Source organism: Myxine glutinosa, chromosome 9, assembly GCF_964187855.1.
Source record: "Myxine glutinosa chromosome 9, kmMyxGlut1.1, whole genome shotgun sequence".
Taxonomy (NCBI): Eukaryota; Metazoa; Chordata; class Myxini; order Myxiniformes; family Myxinidae; genus Myxine; species Myxine glutinosa.
In genome coordinates, this window is record NC_136269.1 from 29,194,183 (window position 1) to 29,216,326 (window position 22,144).

Genomic DNA, 22,144 nt, shown 5'->3' on the forward strand with positions numbered 1-22,144 from the left:
CCTAGGATCCCCTAGGATCCCAAGCCGGCACCCTAACCGCTAAGCCAACACCAGGTCTGTCATCGCAACAACTATTTTCCCAGGCAGTCGCTCAGAAAAAGACAACAGACAAGGTACGTATAATTTTGATTATGTTAAATTCCGATTAAATTAACAACTGCTGAATGTTCATTCTTTTGTCAATCAATTATGTAAGTTTCCTTTGACATTCAGTTTGCATTTGATACTTTGATACGACTGTTCACAAACCAAAAATTACAGTATACCCCCGTTTTGCTAATACTACTCCTTCTACTACTACTACTACTACTACTACTACTACTTTCTTCTTGTGTGTTTAGCCAGGGAACTTTTTCTGGCCTAAGTCTTTCACAAAGTGGCTGGCTAGGACTGGTGTTCGACTGAAGGTGGCCGGAATTTGGAATTTGTTCAGGGTGCCGGCGATCCCTCGCCTACTCTTTGTGAATGACACCATGGGGTCTTTCACGACAACCAACAACTAATGCTGGCAGACGGCTACTCCAGCTTCACATCCTTCTGATGGATGGTGCACCGACATGTGAAACACCAATGTGACAGTATATAGCTGGCTTGAGATTTTAACCCAGGCTGAACAGCGAGTCAGTGAGTGCGCAAATTTCTCGAAGCTATCCTGCCAGCCCTAACAAAAACATGGCTGTATAAAACAAAAGCTAGAACGGCACTCTTCGACGTCACAACATTGATCAAAATGCCGCCACCAACATTATTACATCATGATACATACTTGTACCAAGTTTTACGAAAATCTCCTCAGCTGTTCTCAAGTATCACATTTTTACTTGACATGACCTCTGACCTGACATGACCATTAAAAATCTAATCAGTTGATCTTTTCATCATAATATATACTGATACCAAGTTTGGTCAAAATCCAATCACTGGTTCACAAGTTAGCTCGGTAACAGAATTTTTTTACCGAACGGGACCTCTGACCTTTGACCTCTTGACTCCATAATCTAATCAGTTCATCTGTGCATCATAATACATAATTGTACTAAGTTTGACTTAAATCCCTTCAACCGTTTTCAAGTTATAAACCTATGACACACTCTGACCTTTGACCTTTGACCTCGTGACCCCAAAATATAATCAGTTCATCTTTACGTCATTATGCATACCGACACCAATTTTGACTTAGATACCTTCAGCCATTCTCAAGTTATCGGATAACAACGGAAGGACAGCTGTACGGACAACCCAAAAGCATAATGTCTCCAGCGACTACGTCAGCGGAGGCATAAAAAAAAACTCACGTGGCTTTTCCCTCACGGAGGAAGATGCAGGACAGGGAAAACTGCAATGACGCCGAAGTGACTTTCTTTGTGAGTGGCTTAAAGTGCAAGTTCACATCCGTCTGTGTGGGCATCGGGCTGGCATACCGCTTCATGTTTAATGTGGCTGAAGCCAAAACTTTCCGTCGGCCAGCTAATGACTCCTGTCGGAGATGAGCAAGGTGAAGCATTTAAAAATAGGACACTCGGAAAACAAACGCTCACATGAAAACAACAGCTGAAGACACCACACGACAAATCTAGCACCAAAATACGCAGGGGGAATTTTCATTTCAGTTAAAACAACAAATAATTTATTTAAAATATTTATGGTCAGGACTATAGTTTTATGATTTGCCTGATCTTATATGACTCATTCTCAGATATCATTGTATCTTGGTGCACAGAATGTAGAGAAACCCAATAAGCAACTCTTCAATCTTCTCCACCACATGTAACCTTCATATCACGTTAAAAAACGTTTTTTTCGAGTAATTATTCTTAATAGCTTCCTCCCCACTCAGAGATGCTGGCTTGGAGCATTTCCTTCCCAACAAAATGATTTCATTCTGAAAACATTAACTAAGGTTGCACGTGGCTGCTAGTTTGTCAGCATTTCCATTTCAATAAGTTTCACAAGTGACCTTGTTTAAAATGAGGTGGAGTGTACAACTTTCAGAGTTTGTAGAATACCTTAGCCCACAGAGGCTTGAGAAAACAAGACCAGAAGTCTAACGGGCTTGTAAAATATTATAAACCACAAACACATATGATTAGCTTTTTAAACAGTCGTTAATTCTGTTTATAACATTAAACAAAGAAATTTGGAGGAATCCCGACATCCGTGAGGTATGTTTTACTTACAGAACTGAGCGAAGATCAACTGTAATCTAGATACCCCACAAGGGTTGGATAAATAACATGATCGTGCCGCTAAAGTGGCGTTTTTGGTTGCGGCCTTTTGAAACCCACCAATTAAGGTTTTGTTTTGTAAACCACCAATGAAACCCAATTTTCCTGCTGTTTAACATGAAACTGAAAGGGAGGAAGACCGGGGTGTGCTCATTTACCAAGCAGCTAGCTAGCGCTTGTCAAGCCAGCCGTTCCTTAACGGTTTTGAATTGAGTGCCTGCTCGAATGCTTAAACCACTTGGCGATCTCTCCACAAGAAACTTCGTAAATTAACACACACCCAATGTTCTTGAGACCCGACCATAGATCGACTGTAATCTACATACCCCAAAGAGGAATGACCCATAGTGAGCGGGTGTAATTGTAAATTAAAATGTCAGTCGGTGGAGTCAGCCGTCGTAATGACATCATAGACGTAATGACGTATCGTGATGGCCAGACACAAAACTGCCGCTACTTTAATATATAGAAGATTATATATTTTAACCTCCAGTAACTATGCAGTCACTACGAATGGATTAGTGTTACGATTAGATTTACTATAATACTCGTATTTAGGTTACGTAGTTATTATTATGAAATAATATTCATAATATTAACCTGTTTGTCATAACTGAGTCATATATTTGTCATAACCTGTTTGTCGTTAAAGGCGGCAAAAAGGGTTGGCGTCAGGAAGGGCATCCGGCCGTAAAACATTGCTTCAAAAAGGGGACCAAAAAACAACAACAACCATGGTTCCCGAAAAAGGCCAACCCCCGCTTTGCGGGGAAAAATGGCCTCTAAAGGTGGTTATTTTTTTATTTTATAATATTCATAATATTAATATGAAATTCATAATATTATGAAAAGCCTGGTGTTGGCTTAGCAGTCAGGGTGCCGGCTTGGGATCCTCGGATCCTGGGTTTGAATCCCGGTCGATCGCTGAATTAACGCCAGGGGGGTTGACTCAGCCTGTCATCCTTCCAAGGTCGGCAAATTGAGTACCAGCTTGCTGGGATGAATGACCACGGTGTGTACCCCGGTTTAGAATTGGTACACCGTATCACTGCGCATCATAAGAGGCGACTAAGGGTTGGCGTCAGGGAGGGCACCCGGCCATAAAAACATTGCCTCAAACAGGGAACCATGATTGTCATGGGGCCCGCAAGGCTAACCCCCGCTCTAGCGGGGAAAATGGCCTTAAAACGATCATTCATTCATTCATTCATTTATTATTATGAAAATGATATTACTTTAAAAAACCGAGGCTAATTCTTTACTTCCTCATTATTTGTACCATACACCGTTTATCATTGATTCATGAACCATACACCACTTCAATCTAGAAACTTTGCAATAACGACAAAGGGATTGCAGTGTTACGATTATATTTACTATATTATTAGTCTTAACGCTATTATTATTACTAGGGCGTGCCCGTACGTGGGTGCAAAAAAACATGCGTGCAAACAACAACAACAACAAAAAACTTTGAAACCACGTGGCAGTAACGACCACAGAACCCCCCCCCCCCTCTATTTACATGAAATGGTTTGGTCCATTCGCAAAGCCAAAGCGAACGGCTTGCGAGTACGGTAGAACCCCCCCCCCCCCCCCCTCTATTTACATGAAATGGTTTGGTCCATTCGCAAAGCCAAAGCGAACGGCTTGCGAGTACGGTGACCATACCTTGGGAACCACTTGTCCGATTAATTTCAAACCTTGAAAAGGCACATCCTCGGGTCCCCAGCAATATACCTGGCAAGTTTCAAGTATATCGGACCCGTGGTTGTCGAGAAACAGCGGTCACAGACAAACACACACACACACACACACACACACACACAGACACACACACATACACACAGAGATTACTGGAATTATAGATAGATTATTATTATTATTACGAAAAAACACTACTGTATTAAGAAACCTGGTCTAATTTGTCTGAAGCGGCCTGAAGGTGAGGCATGAATGCATGAATCCTAAGGCCTATACGTACTGTGTCGTTGGAAGATCATAAACGTCTATGCTTTCGATATTTCATGATCATTTTAACAATCGGTTTTTTTTGTGTTTCACACTGAATGAAAAACGTAAAGGTAGATAATGGCGATTGTGATATATATGACAGGTTCGACGATATATTCGGCCTGAACGACATTGGAATCAAAATGCCGGAGTGTGGAAAGTCAACCGTTGTACGCCGTAATGACATCAGATGTAATCACATCACCCTGTCATGTGACCAGAACCTCAGCTCTGATTGGTATACGTTTGAGGGGACATACATTCATACATACAGATGGACAAACACTGTTCTAGACTGCTTTGCCCTATGGGCTACGCTATTAAAAAAAGGACCTGGGGAGGGTCTGCGAGAGGCAAATTTGATTGGTCATAAAATTACCCTACTCCTTCCTCTGTGCGCATGCGCGATCGGGACGGGATTCCATACAATTTGTCAAATCCAGAGCCAAAGTACTGCTAAACTGCAGGTTCGTGTTCCGATTCATGTTCAAAATAGAACATTAAATTGAAATTAGCAGTTCCTCGATCAAACACTGACATTTGTAAACAGACAAAGTGAAGCAATTTCTTAACCCCACCTTTTGCTTCACACACGTTGGGAAACTATATGCTTTAAAGTGATATAGCTCAATCAATGCAGCATAATGTTGTATTCTGGGATGTGTAAGTTTAGTTACCGCCATCACCGAAGACGGATGTAGGTTATGTTTTCACCCCGGGTTATGTTTCACCCCGGGTTATGATCGGGTTATGTTTGTTTGGCTGTTTGTGAACAGGATATCTAAAAAAAAGTTGTGGACTGATTCGGACAAAACCTGATGGACAGGTTGGGTGTGTGATAAGGAGGAATTGATTCAATTGTGGTGAAGATTCGAAACTATATCCGCATCAGAAAATTTCTTAAGTAACTCTTCACCATTGAAAGATAGGGCAAAAATTATATGTGGCAGGATATTTCAAAAAGTTGTGGATGGATTCGGACGAAACTTGGTGGACAGTTTGGTTGTGTGACAAGGACAAATCGATTCGATTTTGGTGAAGATTCGAATCTGGATAAGAGAGTTTAAAATATATTTTTAGTGATTCTTCAACATTGAGTGATCGGGCCAAAAACGATATATAGCATGATATTTCAAAAAGTTGCGGGTGGGTTATGACAAAACTTGGTGGATGAGTTGGGCAGGTGACAAGAATAAGCCGATTAGATTTTGGTTCAGGTTTCGATCCAGATCCAGCCTATCATTGGGATACAAAATGTAAACTATTCAGCCTGGCAGACATATGCGCTCTACAGAGTGCCATTCTCGTATTCATGAATTTGTTTCCGGTTATTCGAGTGAAAATAATTATACTCATACCAGTTCTCTGTCTAGTAATGAAACCAATGATCAGATGAAACTTGATGCTTTACTTGGGTTATTAATAAGGTCGGTCGACTGTGGAATTGAAAAGGTGCAAGCTATTCTTTTAGCCCATGAGCGAAATGTACAAGCTATTCCAGCCGATATACTTGTACAGCAGTTTATAAGCGACCTGTGAGTAATACTGTCAGTCCTAGAACCCCCAACCTAATGGCATATTGAGCCACATATGATGACGACAGCAGGAATACAATAATAGCGATGGCGCCACGAGGTTTTGAAAAACAAATGCTGGGATTCCTTGAGCATTAGCCGTTGAGATTTTCTAAAGCTGACAGTGGTGGAGCTCAAGCGTTCTCTTGCAGCACGTTTCAACTCATCCAAAAATTCTCAAAGGGATTTAAATCTGGGAAGATTTTGGAAGTCTGTGTCATGTTGTAGGGGTATGATGGACGTTGATGTTTTTTTTTTGTTTTTTTTGTATACAGAATCGAGGCTCGTGAAAGAGCTAACATTTATCACACAAACAAATCAAACAGACAAACAAACAAAGTCTATAAAAAGGGGAGCGTTAGACAAGATGGGGAGAGAAGGGGAAGCACACAAACACAACATTTGAGAGCAGGGACATCGGGAATGTGTGGGAGGGAGAGGGCTTGGGGGCAGGCGGCGTGGGAAGGGGGGGGGGGGGGGAGGTGGGAGAAGTATAAACTCAAGAACACAAAGACTTCCAGGAAAGAAGTTGGTATTTCAAAAAAGTGGATTTGGCGTGAAATTAGCAGGGGTAGAAAAGAAATGTTGTCACCTTTAAAGATTGTTTACGTTTCCATAGAAGTGGAACTCAAGATTAATAGATTCTTCTTGAACAACGGTTAAAAATAAACGAGATTAAATATGGAGATTCGGATCACCAGGATCAGTTGGCCGGCATGACCGCTTTGACGCGGTTCGTCTGATTTGGACTGGACAACTGGGACGAGTCTGACCAGTACAACAGTATTAATGTTCAGGATTTCTAAAATCCTACTCTTTCAAAGAGGCCTGGTGTTGGCTTAGTGGTTAGGGTGCTGGCTTGGGATCCTAGGATCCTGGGTTTAAATCCCGGGCGATCGCTGAATTAACGCCAGGGGGGTTGACTCAGCCTGTCATCCTTCCGATGTCGGCAAATTGAGTACCAGTTCACTGGTAATTCCCTGTGTCACAAGAGGCGACTAACAGGGTTGGCGGCAGTAAGGGCATCCGGCCATAAAACATTGCTTCAAAAAGGGGACCACGGTACCCGAAAAAGGCCAACCCCTGCTCTGCGGGGAAAAATGGCCTCTAAAGTTCTACTCTTTCAAAGAATAAGTTAATAATGCAGTTGTTTTGTCTTGTATTATGTTATCTACCTTATGCCTGCAAATAAGCATATTGGCATATTCATATTTCATTTGTGATGTAGTATAAAGGCTGACAGTGATTACAGCAATTATAAAAATAACAAAGCTGCACATTCACCAGACTTACATTCTCAACAACAAAAGTCCATTCCTTGTCTTCAAATTCTTCAGCAAGGGGATCCTATGGGAATAATGTACATCAGTCAGTCCAGTATCATTAGCAGCTATTTCAAATCAGCACTTCCTCCCAAACAAGTGTCAAACAAAGTTGGATAAATCAATTGTTGGGGATAAAAGTTGTTAAACTCCCTCCCTTTGGTAAAATACTTTGTTTTAAACATTTAATGGAATAGAAGAGGAAAAATAAGTGGAAGGAGAAAAGTAGAAGAAGAAGCAGCATAAAGGATGAAGGAAAACAGAAGAAGAAGAGGAAGAGGAAGAAGAAGAGGAACGTTTGAAAGAAAAACATGATGGTTATGAAGGTAATTACACAAAAAGGGAGGGCCAATTCATAAAAAGTGTTACAAGTCGACAATAAATATGCAACTTTTCCCCATTAAAATAATTGATACAAATGGGAACCAAGTTCATCCTGATTGTATTGTTACTCCAGCCAGGGAGTAATGCATTCGATCGTGTCCGTCCGTGTGTGTGTTCGTGTGTTCGTGAACAAGATATCTGGAAAAGTTCTGAACGGATTTGGATGAAAGTTGGTGGGATGATTGCCCTTGGGATAAGGAAGAATTGATTAGTTTTTGGTGAAGCTCAGGATATTATTCCGGATCCAGGAATTTTTTGAAGGATTTTTTTACCATTGGAAGATAGGGCTCAGCAGCGGCCACCCACGGCGGGAGTATGCGCTCTACTGAGTGGCGTTCTAGTTACATATGAAATGTTAAATTTAACATATCAGCCCTTTTTTCAATACAGTGTCTATAACGCTGAAATGCTTTCTAATCTGGCACAGTGACACTGTGATGTAAAAAAAAATTGCACTGTAGTTCAGCGATTCCTCAGGGATACTGTCTCACTGTATCAGGCTCATCTTTCTAAGTCAAAGGTTTGTACAATTTTTTGTGTTTCCAAAGGAATATTTGTCTGCCCTCGTTAATGTGTTCGCCGAAACTGTCCACAAATGAACGTATCGGGCTGAGATGGAGAAACAGTAATGCTGACTGGCACACAAACCAGCTATGCTTAGCACTACCGGCTCAACCATCCTTCAAAGAGACAGAAATGTCACATGTGGTTTCAGGAGGCCTGCGGCAAAACCTTTTGCAATTCGGAATCTCCAAAATTCAAAACTGAAAGGAGGTGTGTGTGTGTGTGTGTGTGTGTGTGTGTGTGTGTGTGTGTGTGTGTGTGTGTGTGTGTGTGTGTGTGTGTGTGTTGGCCCGAGTGTGACTAGCAAATGTGAAAACTGTTTAGATAACTTTTTAACAACATGATATCAAAAACAAAAGACGGATGCTTTTCTTGGTATCAAATTTCATTTTTGTTCATACATGTAAAAAAACAAACAATAGACTTGTGAGCTCTCTTAACAACTGTATTAAATTAATTAGGTATATGTCACTTGTTTAAAATATAGTAAGAGTTATATGCACAATTATTTTCTTTAAAAAATATAGTATGAAGGGCCACGTTGTTTACAGAGAACCAACAGGTTTACAGCAATGCACATGCCTGTGCATGTGATCAAACTCACCTTGAAGAGTGTCACGGTGATCTCCACATTTTCTGGAACAGGCCATATAACCACTCCCTTGTAAGGGTTTTTGATGCCAGGCTGCCAGCTTCGAGGCTGAAAGACACCAGTGAGGGAGGTTTAGCCATTATAAATCGATTATACTTTTCAATATTGATGTTGATCATGAACAATAAAAAAAGATAAAGGATAAGGAGTTTGCATACAAACATTGCAGTGATGAAGAAACAAGCAAATAAATGATGAGCATAACAGGGTTAGAAAGAAGAAAAATCAAATAAATTGATCTATAAATACAAGAGGTGTGTGCGCGCGTGTGTGTGTGTGCGTGAGTGTGTGCATGTGTATGTGTGCGTGCGTGTGTGCGTGCGTGTGTGTGTGCGTGCGTGTGTGTGTGTGTGTGTCACCATTTATCTCAGAGATGGACAAACGGATCTCCGTCAAACTTTCAGAGGTTCATCAGTGAGTGCTGGGGAGTGATTTAGGCCAATAAAACGATAAAATATTGAAAAAAAAATCCCGTAAAAAAAAATCCATCCTAAGGTGGGTAGAAGGTTTCAAAAATTTCTCTATACAATTATGATTTTGAGTTTTCAACCTATGAGGCTGCTCTCTCTCTCTCTCTCTCTCTCTCTCTCTCTCTCTCTCTCTCTCTCTCTCTCTCTCTCTCTCTCTCTCTCTCTCTCTATGTAAACACAATCACTGGTTCGGCATGAGCAGTTTAGTCATTTACTGCCTGCGGAAACATTCGCTGGTTCGGTAATATCTCAATACCATTGTGATTTTGAGTTTCCATCCGTACGACGATAATCTTTCTTCCAAAAGATGGAAAAAAAAACGAGGAATCCAGTCGATCAAGAAGTTTTGCAGTGAATTAAATTGGCCGCCTGTAGACTCACTAGAATTAAGGGGTTCGTCATTTGCCGTTTCCGCATTGTCTGTATCTGACTATCCATGTATAGACTTTCCCGTCAAAATCACACCACATTTGCTTGAGACCTTTGACTATTTTTCTGTCATAATGAAACAGAAAACCAAATACTGCATTGGAGTCATCAGAAGGAACCAAAAAAAAGTAAAGAGCAAGGGTGGAGTCATCAGGAGGAACCTGGATAGGATTCAGGTTTCAGCCGCTACTCCTCTACCCTCAAACCCATCCGGGCGCAGAGCCAAGTGAGCCTTACAGAAAAAAAAGATTCTGCAAGAATTCACTTCTCCGAAGACAAATAGATCAAGAAAGAGAGAAATTGTGAAAGAATTAGAATTAGAATGAATTAGAGAAATCTAAAATTAAATAAAGAAGAAGCAAGAATTAGAATGAATAAAGAGAAATGTGAAAAAGTAGAAATAAATATGAAAGAAACAAAGATCCCGAATTGACTAGACGGATTTCTGAGAAATGTGAATGTTAGGTGCATTTTGGGTAAAAGTTGGGAACCTCACTTTTTAACATAATTAGGGTATGCTGAATTCGATTAGCCCGGTTCCCAAGCCGAATTGTGAGTTTTTGACCTTCTAATTAGCATAAACAAAATGACCGCCAAATTGCCATTTTTGGACAATTTCTTTGAACAAGCATTTATATATCATGTATATACATGCAGCTCTTTCACTTTAACTTTACAACTTTTACCCCAAAATGCACCTAGAAGCTTATACATGGCCTTTTTTCATAAATCCGTCTAGTCTATATTATGGTTGGTGACATATTGAAAGAGACATTCAAACTGATATTGAAATTGGACACTATAAAATGGGAAATGGTTTTAATAAGACAATGTTTCATACAACCATTTATTCTAAAATTAAGTATACATGGCCATGAAGCACAAACATTCAGGAATGTCACACATGTTCTTTTGCCAAACTACATCAAATTCATATAAGAGGTCTGATCATCACTCTGTTGCTGACAGGCACACATTGATGTGCACCTCAACTCTGAATAGCGACATTTGCAGCGTTGAGTCTTGCATTGCTTCCGACACGCACAACAAATCATCTCGAAGCAACTTTCTGAGATTGGACTCGGTGACATCAGAATAGGCTCTAGTCCTGAATCACCACGTTTCCATCCCATTTCCACAGGTGCTGGAAGGTCAGGTATGGCACAATGAGCATTTATTCATACCATGGCTTGATAGTGTACTCTCATAAAATGGAAATGAAGAGCATCACTTGTCGGTGACATTGCTTCTGGTTTACCAGTCTTGGAGAACAACATATGTAGTGCTGAATCAACAGAGGTTGTTCTGTACACATTATATATTCTGCAGACAAACGCTTCTGCAGATTTGATTGTCTCCTCTGTGAGTTCACCAATGCCCAGGTTCTTCAGCAGTTTATTCAAAACAAAACAAAAAACTCAAAATTCGGCTTGGGAACCGGGTTAATCGAATTCATCATACGCTAATTATGTTAAAAAGTGAGGTTCCCAACTTTTACACAAAAATGCACCTAGAAACTTATACATGGCCTTTTTTCACAAATCCGTCTAGTCTATAACTCCTAGCTCTAGCTCCTAACCCTAACTCCGAGCCCTAACTCCTAGCCCTAACTCCTAGCCCTACCTCCTAGCCCTAGCTCCTATCCCTAACTCCTAGCCCTAACTCCTAGCCCTAACTCCTAGCCCTAGTGCCTAGCCCTAACTCCTAGCCCTAGCTCCTGGCCCTAACTCCCAGCCCTAGCTCCTAGCCCTAACTCCCAGCCGTAGCTTCTAGCCCTAGCTTCTAGCCCTAGCTCCTAGCCCGAGCTCCTAGCCCTAACTCCTAGCCGTAGCACATAGCCCCAACTCCTAGCCCTAACTCCTAGCCCTAGCACTAACTCCTAGCCCTAGCTCCTAGTCCTAACTACTAGCCCTAACTCCTAGCTCTAACTCCTAGCCCTAGCACCTAGCCCTAACTCCTAGCCCTGGCTCCTAGCCCTAAATCCTCGCCCTAGCTCCTAGCCCAAGCCATAACTCCTAGCCCTAGCCATAACTCCTAGCCCTAACTCCTAGCCGTAGCACATAGCCCCAACTCCTAGCCCTAACTCCTAGCCCTAGCACTAACTCCTAGCCCTAGCTCCTAGTCCTAACTACTAGCCCTAGCTCCTAGCTCTAACTCCTAGCCCTAGCTCTAACTCCTAGCCCTAGCACCTAGCCCTAACTCCTAGCCCTGGCTCCTAGCCCTAAATCCTCGCCCTAGCTCCTAGCCCTAGCTCCTAGCCCGAGCCATAACTCCTAGCCCTAGCCATAACTCCTAGCCCTAGCTCCTAGCCCTAACTCCTCACCATAGCTCCTAGCCCTAGCTCCATCCCATTTCCTTCATCACGGCACATAAGAGCCAAATCCCTCCTCCCCAGCCAACACCATCACCATCTCATTGTTGTCAGCTTCATCATCATTAAAGGTACATTGATTTTATACAGTACTGCTCCTACAGTTTGGGGCCAGCCCCACCAAATTTTCTGTGCAGCTTTTGGGGTCCCTACACGTGTCCTAATGTGGGTGACAGTTTTCATAAAATTTCTGAAAACAATTTTTTTGAGACTTTGGGCTCCCAAAAGTGCGTATTGCATATTGCGGTTGCATCAGATTTTCCACCAGTGCGTATTGTGGATACCTCACCAGTATCTTATATAGTGCTTTTTTCATTTTTAATAATATCTCAAAAGAACTTTACAAAGAGGATAAAGAATAGACTAGAACAATGCAACTGTCTCGCCAATATGCCTCCGCAAAGTCCCACAACGGCTAGATGCCCTCGTTTACTGGACCCTAAAAATAAAGCAGTTTGATTTAAATCCCTACAGCTGTTTTCAAGTATCACATTTTCACCAGCCATGACAGGTTTCACATCGATCGGTGAAACGGTTTCAGAGAAGGGATTTTTTTTAAATATCGGCTTTCAAGCTAATATGGCCGCCATACCACATGGCATATGACCTTTAAAAATGCACACTCTGCATATGTATGGGTAGAGGATCACGTTTGTGAAGTTTCGTATTGAATAAGGTTCGTTTTTCTATCCAAAATGGCTGCCAAACCACATTACCATCACTACTCTGATCAACCATTCCTCCACTCTTAACTTCCTCAATGCCCATGTCACTACTTCACGTGGAACCCTATTGAATGCTTTCTCCAGATCAAAAAACCCAAGAAACAACTTCTTCCTCTTCTCCATCTACTTCTCCTGCAACTGCCTCACAATAAAAAGAGCGTCTGTCATTCCTCTTCCTGGCATAAATCCAAACTGCATTTCATCAATCTTCACTTTCTTCCTTATCCTCCTCTCCAACACCCTTTCCAATACTTTCATTCCATGCTCTAATAACTTTATCACTCTATACGAGCCACAGTCCAGAGGGTCACCTTTCCCCTTGTATAGAGGGACGAAGGTACTCAGTTCCCAATCCACTGGAATGCGGCCTTCTTTCAACACCAGATTACAGATCTCTGTCATTCTCTTCACACCCCAACTTCCTGCTGCTTTCAACATATCTCCCACAACTCCCGTCAGCCCTCCCGCTTTTCTACTCTTCATTGCTTTTATCGCTTCCTCAACTTCCTTCGCAGTTATCTTCTCTGCCGGTCCTAAAACTGGGTTACTCTCTATGTTGCCGTCCCATTCATTCTCTGTATTCAACAGCATTTCCATATATCTCTTCCATCTTCCTTTAATTCCATCTGGGCCCACAACGATTTGTCCCACTTCATCCTTCAAGCAACTTACCCCCATCACATCACACCTCTCTTTCGCTATCTGCTTTGCAATCCTGAATACTGCTCTCTGACCCTCTTCCGAATCCAAGCGTTCTCCGAACATTTTCCGACATGCCTCCTGCGCCTTTGCTACCTCTTTCTTTGCAGCCTTCTTGGCTGCCTTATAACTTTCATGCTCTGCCTATTCTGCCCCAGTACCCTTCACCTTCTGCCACTCCTTGAACTTCTGCCTCTTCTCGTCAATCCTCTTTCCAACTTCATCATCCCACCACCATGTTTCCGAGTGCCTCGGTGGTCCTTTTGTCCATCCACGTACCTCTCCAACGGCTCCAAACAGACCATCTTTCATTGACATCCAACCACTTTCAAGCTCAACCACATCATCCTCTACCATACTCAGCCTCTTTTTTAATGCCTCCCTCACCGTCACCTCTTTCAACCTCAAGCACCTTCATTCTCGGTTAGCTGCTAAACCACGTGACCTACGACATCATCATTTTGAAACTATATGCAACAATGGTGTTAGATGATGTTTGTAAAATTTAGCATCGATAGGGTCAGCGGTTTCAGAGATATAATTATTTAATATTTTCCTTCAATCCACTATGGCTGACACACCATGTGACCAATTATGTTTTCGTGATCATCTTTTAATCGCCATGCCCAGTCAATGACACAAAAAGTTTCGAGTCAACCGATTTGGTGGTTTTGGAGAAGATGTTTTTTTTAAGTTTTAGGTTAAATCCAATGTGGCTGCCAAACCATGTGACCTATAATGTCATAAATTTAATATTTCAATACAAATGAGTCATAGATCATGTGCATGCAATTTCAGATTTTTAGGATAAGGAATTCGATTAAAACGTTTTTTGCTGGTATACCACATCACCTATGACGTCATCATTATCATGCTTTTGTTCCCCATTGGGAGTAATTGACAATGTGCCAATTTCCAAATTTTTCCATTCAGCGGTTTCTGAGAAATAAATGTTTTATTATTTGCGTTTACTCCAGGATGGCTGCCATACCACGTGACCGATGATGTCACAATTATCATAAAAATATTCTGCATGGGTGTCATGTCATTCCTACCCTGAAAGTTTCGTCTCAATTGGACATATGGTTGCTGAGAAAAACGAGGTTTAGCCCGTACGGACGGATGCACAACTCGAAACATAATGCCTCCGGCCACCTTTGGGGGCGGAGGCATAAAAAATTCTTTTTTATATTATTTTTCTTTCTTGATCACAGATGGATATGAGGAAGGTCATTTCCCCAAACCTGCAGTACGCTTTACTACCAAACCCAAGTTCACGAGCAGAGAAAGGCCATGAGCCCTCGAAAATATCTGCTGAGAATTTCAAACTTACCCTAATCTATAGATCGGACGTGCCCTGAAACTACCGATCAACTATGCACAAGAGGAAAATAACGTACATGAAAACAAGACCAAAAGTCTAACAGTGGCGTAGCCAGGCTTGTAAAATATTATAAACCACAAACACACATGATTAACTTTTTAAACAGTCGCTAATGCTGTTTATAACATTAAACAAAGAAATTGGGAGGAATCCAGACATCCGTGAGGTAAGTTTTACTTACAGAACTGAGCGAAGATCTACTTTAATCTATATACCTCACAAGGTTTGGAGGTGTGCTCATTTACCAAGCAGCTAGATAGCGCTTGCCAAGCCAGCCGCTCCTTAACGGTTTTGAATGGAGTGCTTGCTCGAATGCTTTAACCACTTAGCGATTTCTCCACAAGAAACCTGGTAAATGAACACACACCCAATGTTCTTGAGACCCCACCATAGAGAGAATGAACGAATGAATGAATGATCGTTTTAAGGCCATTTTCCCCACTAAAGCAGGGGTTAGCCTTGCGGGCCCCATGACAATCATGGTTCCCTGTTTGAGGCAAATGTTTTTATGGCCGGATGCCCTTCCTGACGCCAACCCTTGGTCGACTCTTACAATGCGCAGGGATATGGTGTACCTATTCTAAATCGGGGTACACACCACGATCATTCATCCCAGCAAGCTGGTACTCAATTTGCCAACCTCGGAAGGATGACAGGCTGAGTCAACCCCCCCGGCGTTAATGCAGCGATCGATCGGGATTCGAACCCAGGATCCTAGGATCCCAAGCCGGCACCCTAACCGCTAAACCAACACCAGGTTCTGTAATCTATATACCCCAAAGACGAATGACCTTTCCTGCTGCTCTCAAAGTGAGCGGGTGTTTACGCCGTAATGACGTGGCATGACGGCCGGACACAAAACTTCCGCTACTTTAATATATATAAGATACATTTTTAACCTCCAGTAACGTTGCAGTCACCACAAAGAGATTAGTGTTACGATTAGATTTACTATAATAATAACGTTACGTTATTATTACGAAAATTATATATATTTTAAAAACTGAGGTGAATTCCTGACTTCAGCTTTTACTCCGCTTCAATCCATCCACTTTCCATTCACAACATTGGGATTAAAGTGTTATGGTTATATTTACTATAATATTATTATGACTACGAAAACGATACTACTGAAATGATACCACTGTATTAAGAAACCTGGGTTTAATTTGTCCGAAGCGGACGGTGAGTCATAACGCTTGAGGCCTATACAAACCATATTGTTGGAAGATCATAAACGTCTATGCTTTCGATATTTCATGGTCATTTTAACAATCGGTTTGTTTGTGTTTCACACTGAATGAAAAACGTAAAGGTAGAGCATGGCGATTGTGAGATATGACAGGTTCAACAATATGTTTGGCACAAACGGCATATAAATCAAAATGGCGGTGCGTGGAGAGTCAGCCGCCGTACTGCCGTAATGACATCAGACGTAATCACATCACCCTGTCATGTGACCAGATTCTCAGCTCTGATTGTTATACGTTTGAGGGGACATACATACATACATACATACAGACGGCCAACACTGTTCTCGACGGCTCCGCCCGCCCGATGGGCTACGCCGAAAAAACAAAGGTTTATGAGTAGCTTAGGCTTATGTATGTTATCATGGTCCAATAAAACCTGTTTTCAATTGAGGTTCAGGCCCTCATCGTTGTATTTAAATCATTCTTCAGGATGAGCATATGATAGAAGTAACTACAAATAACCAGACTCGGTGGCGTAATGGTTCGAGCATCCGCTGTAAGCCTGGGAAGTCCGTGGTTCAAATCCTGGCCGAAAAACGGTATGTGCTGCTTCCTTGCTCGAAACTCAGCATTTAAAAGGATGGAGCACAGACAAATAATTCTGGGAAGGCAATGGCAAATCACCCTGTATAACCCTTTCCAAGAAACTACTTCAGCAGCACCGACTTTCTGTAAAGAGTTTGCTACATCAGCATCAACTACAAACACTTATTGTACATTATATTAAACTCCTCTTTAGTCTGGGCAGCTCCGCTAGACTTGAACATTTTAATGCCAATGAAGCATGGTTTCCTTTTGTTGTTGGGTTGCATCTTGCATGTTCCTCCAAAACTACTCAAAATGATGGCATGATGATTAAAAAAGAATCAGTAGGGTAATCAATGATCATCTTCCCGATTACATTTCTTGAGTTTTCTCAAAGCAAAATATTAAGAAACAAAAAGGAAAACTATATTTTTACGTTCATGACCGACAACAATGTTCAACTTTAATGTAACCAAATTATTATTTTGGAATTTTATGTAATGTCAAAGTCATTCAGAAACAAACAACTTAACGGACGGATTACAACGCTTTTATCCACGAGGTTAGGTAGGTGGAAAATACAATCGCCATGAAGAGATGCATTTTGATCGAAAGTGAAAAGCCTGTTTCATTGAGTGTCACGACCACGCCATCTGTTGGACGAACTCCACAACTGGATATTCGGTGAGGTGGCATCAACGGATGTGGCACAGAAAACGATGAACGCAAGCATTTTCTCAATAACTATGGTTTGCTATTTATTTTGGGGATAAACAATCTCGGATAAACAATCGAAGTACAGCTGACGTATTTTAACGACCAACAAGCTTTGGTTTGTTCAAACTGGTTCCCTGTTTACTTGTTCACTCACATAAACTAAGCGTTGCAGAAAAGCAACGGCAAAAATGAAACAAACAAGCGAAGAAACAAGAAAGAGCATTTAACAATGTGGAACCTCAAAGGGGTATATAGATTACAGTTCATCTGATAACTCACTAACAAACTCACTCAGAGCTTTGATGCTGCTTCTACTCACCCAACAATGGATGGAGGCCCTCAATGGCAGACATGAGATCTCTCTGGACAAATCTCGTGCTTTTCATACAGTCTGACATCCCGCCTCACTCTACAAGCTCCCTGCCTATGGCAACCAAGGCCAACTCCACACATTGCTTAATGACTTCCTCTACTCTCATAGCCAACATGTGGCACTTTGGGGTGCACCCCTCCCCCTCAGACCCCAACCCCAATAATGCCGTGAACAAACATTGGTACATCACGGGTGATGAAGGTTGTGGTCAAGTTCCATCGGAATTGCTTGTGTAGTTTCTGAGAAAAAAGCAAATACCTATTTTGGGGGGCAAACCTGGACCCACTTTGAAACCCGTATGTCCTCTTAGTCCCCGGTTGTCTTAATGCCGTGAACAAACTTGAGTTGCAACATAACAAATATAATTTGAGCCAAGTTTGTTCACAATCCCATCAGCAGTTTCAGAGAAGATGTTGCAAGTGTTGGCGGACTGACGGACAGACGAGCCTCGAGCCATCCCATAGGCTCGTTACGCTCCAGGTGAGTTAAAAATTAGTTTCCAGATCCAGATCTTCACCAAAATCAATTCGTTCTCATTACACACCAAACCAAAGAAGGGGGATTTTTTTGGAATTGAGCTGAGACCTTGGGAGGTACTCGTTGAACTTACTTACACCTCTACTGAGTTGATCCTCTTAGCGAACTGTTAGTCTGTTACTGCCCCTAATCGATTGAATTCACCGGGCGTCGCTTGCAGTTGCATGGCAATAATTTATGTTATTTTGGGTGTGAACCTTTCTGACATTACACCACAAACTGGTAGCTTTCCTTCCGCAGACCAGCACCATCCTAGGACTGGCGGTTAATAATCTATACGAGTAGATCATCTCTAACTTAGACAGAATGCACATTCAAGGTACAAAATCAGCTTGTGGTTAAATTGGACATAAAAATTTTACTATCAAATTCAACAACATTGTCAATCTGTACCTAAGATTGGGTGAGCTTCAAGCTGTGCTTAAAGCCGCTTGGGTACAATAATAAAGTAGATTGTCAGGGATACTATATTAAAGTAGCATCCACACACGCCTTTGATTGACTCACATGTTATACAACATGATAAGCAAATCGGTAAGAAGGCAAAACAAAGCATTCAAATATAAAGCATCTTCTATATAATATTCTCCGTAGGTGATTCTGTCTGTTTGTCTGTGGGAGGGGCTTCAAAAACAAATATCCACCATTTTGTTTCCTCGCAAAGCTTCGAGGCCTCTTTTGTTAGGCCCGCTGTTTCTTACTCTCTCTCACAGTTTTATCTCGACTCTAATTCACCATCTGATTTCATTTTTCACAGTCGCTAACATGGTTTTAGACTCGGTTGCAAAAAACTGGAAGAAAATTCGATGAAAATTACCATTTATAGAACAAAATGCATTTTCGAAGGCCTGTAAAAAGACCATCGAGACTCTCTCATGGCTTTATCTTGACTAATTCACCATCTGATTTAATTTTTATGCCTCTGCCGACAAAGTTGCCGGAAGCATTATGTTTTCGGGTTGTCCGTCCGTCCGTCCGTTCTTCTGTCCACCTGTCTGTCCGTACGGGCTAAACCTCGTTTTTCTGAGCAACCATGTGTCCGATTGAGACGAAACTTTCAGGGTAGGAGTGACACCCATGCAGAATGTCTTTGTGATAATTGTGACATCATAGGTTATGTGGTATGGCAGCCATTTTGGATTAAAAACAAATAATAATTAAAAAAATTCTCGGAAACTGCTGATTGGAAAAATTTGAAACTTGGCACATTGTCAAGTACTCCCAATGCGGAACAAAAGCATGATAATGATGACATCATAGGTGAAGTGGTACACCAGCCAAAAATGTTTTAATCAAATTCCTTATCCTAAAATTGTGAAATTGCATGCACATGATCTATGACCCATTTGTATTGAAATATTAAATTTATGACATCATAGGTCACATGGTTTGGCAGCCATATTGGATTGAAGGAAAATATTAAATGATTATATCTCTGAAACCGCTCACCTTATCGATGCGAAATTTTACAAATATCATCAAACAGCACTGTTGCATATAGTTTGAAAATGATGTCATAGGTCACGTGGTTTGGCAGCCATCTTGGATAGAAAAACGAACCTTATCCGATCACCACGAAACTTCACAAACGTGATCCGCTACCCATACATATGCAGAGTGATGGCATCTACCCATTGTGGGACAATGCGGAGGCATATTGGCGACACAGTCACATTGTTCTAGTTATCGATGGTTTTAGACTCGGTTTCAGCAATAATTGAGAAAATTCATGCACAGACGGGAAATTGCTGAGATATATTAGAAATTTGCTGGACGATATATCATATACCGCCCAAATAACACAGACGGGAAAATACCGAGATATAGGAAAATTCACAGCGGAATTTTCCATTTGATGACAGTCGTTATGATGAAATGTTTAATTTAGACGTAGTCACAATAAAAAGTCTACAATGTGGGGAGAGGGGCGGAATTTCGTTCACGTATCGCCACAGACGAGAAATTGCCGAGATATATTGTTTTAGACTTGGTTGCAAACGGGAAGAAAATTCAATGAAAGTTAACGCATACACCGCCCAAATAACACAGATGGGAAATTGCCGAGATATATTGTTTTAGACTCGGTTGCAAAAAAAACGGGAAGAAAATTCAATGAAAGTTAACGCATACACCGCCCAAATAACACACACTGGAATTTGCCGAGATATATTTCTTCCTTCTTATTATCATCATCATTAGTTATCATCATCATTCATCATTATTATACGGAAGTAAAGGTAATCCTGTTTAAACTTCCATTCATTCCATCGATGGGGTTTGTATATATCCCACTACTTGACATAAATTGAACATAATTTATTGTGAGGTGTGCATGTTTGTTGGGAAATCAGGGTAACATTAGATGAGAGAAGGACCAATGTTGTCCAACCTGCTCTTAAATTAATTGAAGTGCACATACACTTTAAATACGTTTATTTGAAATCTTTAATTAAAAAGATATCATTTTGTATGCTGTAACGAAAAGAGTAATTTTGTTTTTCGCTGGACTATACACCACCCATAACTTTTTTCCCAGGGACTTTTCCATTTGAGCTATATTCTTTATATAGTCGCAATGTTTCATTCTTTAGACATAGTCACAATAAAAAGTTACAATTAGGTACTCTGCACGTGGGGAGAGGGGCGGAGCTTTGTTCTCCAAAGGCTGGTGCCGAACCTGCAGATGAGGTCGAGGTGTTCATGTTGGAACAGAGTGAATCTGGTTCGCTGCTGTACTTCGTGATCCTGCACTGGTGGATCCAGAGGGGGAGGGGAGGGCAGGGTGCAGGGGTGCGCACCCCCCCCCCACCCCTTCGGATTTTTGATAATAAATTATAAGCTATGAATATCCTGGAATGGCCCTCGTGTCCAGATTATTTTGAATAAGGAACGTTCCAGGCAGCCTACCAACGCTCAGAGGTTTTAAATCACTTTTGCTTTATTATAAAACACTCCAAGTGTGACGGTAAAAAAAACCATGCTTTCGTCACATAAATTTCGTCAAGGAAATTCTTCTGGATTATTTGTAGTTAATTAGCCTAATTAACTCAGGAGATCATAAAAATTATTTCGGAAGAACTACACAAATCAGAAATTCCACATCAGAAAGCTCCAGTAGAACTACACAAAAACATGCCACACACACACGGACATGCACACACACAGACATATACACACAAACACACATACACAAACACGCACACACACAGGCACACACACACACACACACACACACACACACACACACACACACACACACACACACACACACACACACAGACATTAACACACACACACACACACACAGACATGCACACAAACACACACACACACACACACACACACAAAATTCATCAATTTATCGCAGAAGGAAGAGCTGGGAAAGTCGTTTCACCAGTTCGGCTATCTGGCCATTAGTCATCGCGAATCTGCTGAACTGTTGGAACAGGGAAGAACGCAAGGAACTGCAGAAACTTCCAAGAACACATGAAATGCCATTTGTGACGATCAATTTTTAAAAATTTCCTGGGGGAGGACCCCCAGACTCCCATATCCGAGCTGTCTTTAGCTCAAAGTTGCGTAATGTGGGGTATGTGGGTGGTCATTCCTGTTTCTTTATGTCAGCGCTGTCTCAATGAGTTGCATGAGGGTCATTTATAACTGCCATCTTCAAAATGAATAAAAGAATGAGGGAACAGAACAAGACCACCAATGAACATCGTGATCCTCTCCCTTGTTTGTGACCCACTCCCCCATGTGTGACCCACTCCCCCATGTGTGACCCACTCCCCCGTGTGTGACCCACTCCCCCATGTGTGACCCACTCCCCCGTGTGTGACCCACTCCCCGTGTGTGTCCCACTCCCCCGTGTGTGACCCACTCCCCCGTGTGTGACCCACTCCCCTGTGTGTGAGCCACTCCCCCATG

At 41.7% G+C, this 22,144-nt stretch overlaps 1 protein-coding gene across 6 annotated transcripts in view; it reads right to left on the bottom strand.

Moving 5' to 3' along the window:
- Positions 1-22,144, bottom strand: part of EHBP1 (EH domain binding protein 1) — a 341,780-nt gene that overhangs the window by 215,724 nt on the left and 103,912 nt on the right. For all 6 annotated transcript variants that reach the window (XM_078784234.1, XM_078784232.1, XM_078784231.1 and 3 more), the window contains 3 exons: positions 8,687-8,782; positions 7,106-7,159; positions 1,296-1,477 (listed from right to left, as the gene is read on the bottom strand). In XM_078784234.1, coding sequence (XP_078640360.1) covers positions 1,296-1,477; positions 7,106-7,159; positions 8,687-8,782 — 332 coding nt within the window. The remainder of the gene's footprint in view (positions 1-1,295; positions 1,478-7,105; positions 7,160-8,686; positions 8,783-22,144) is intronic.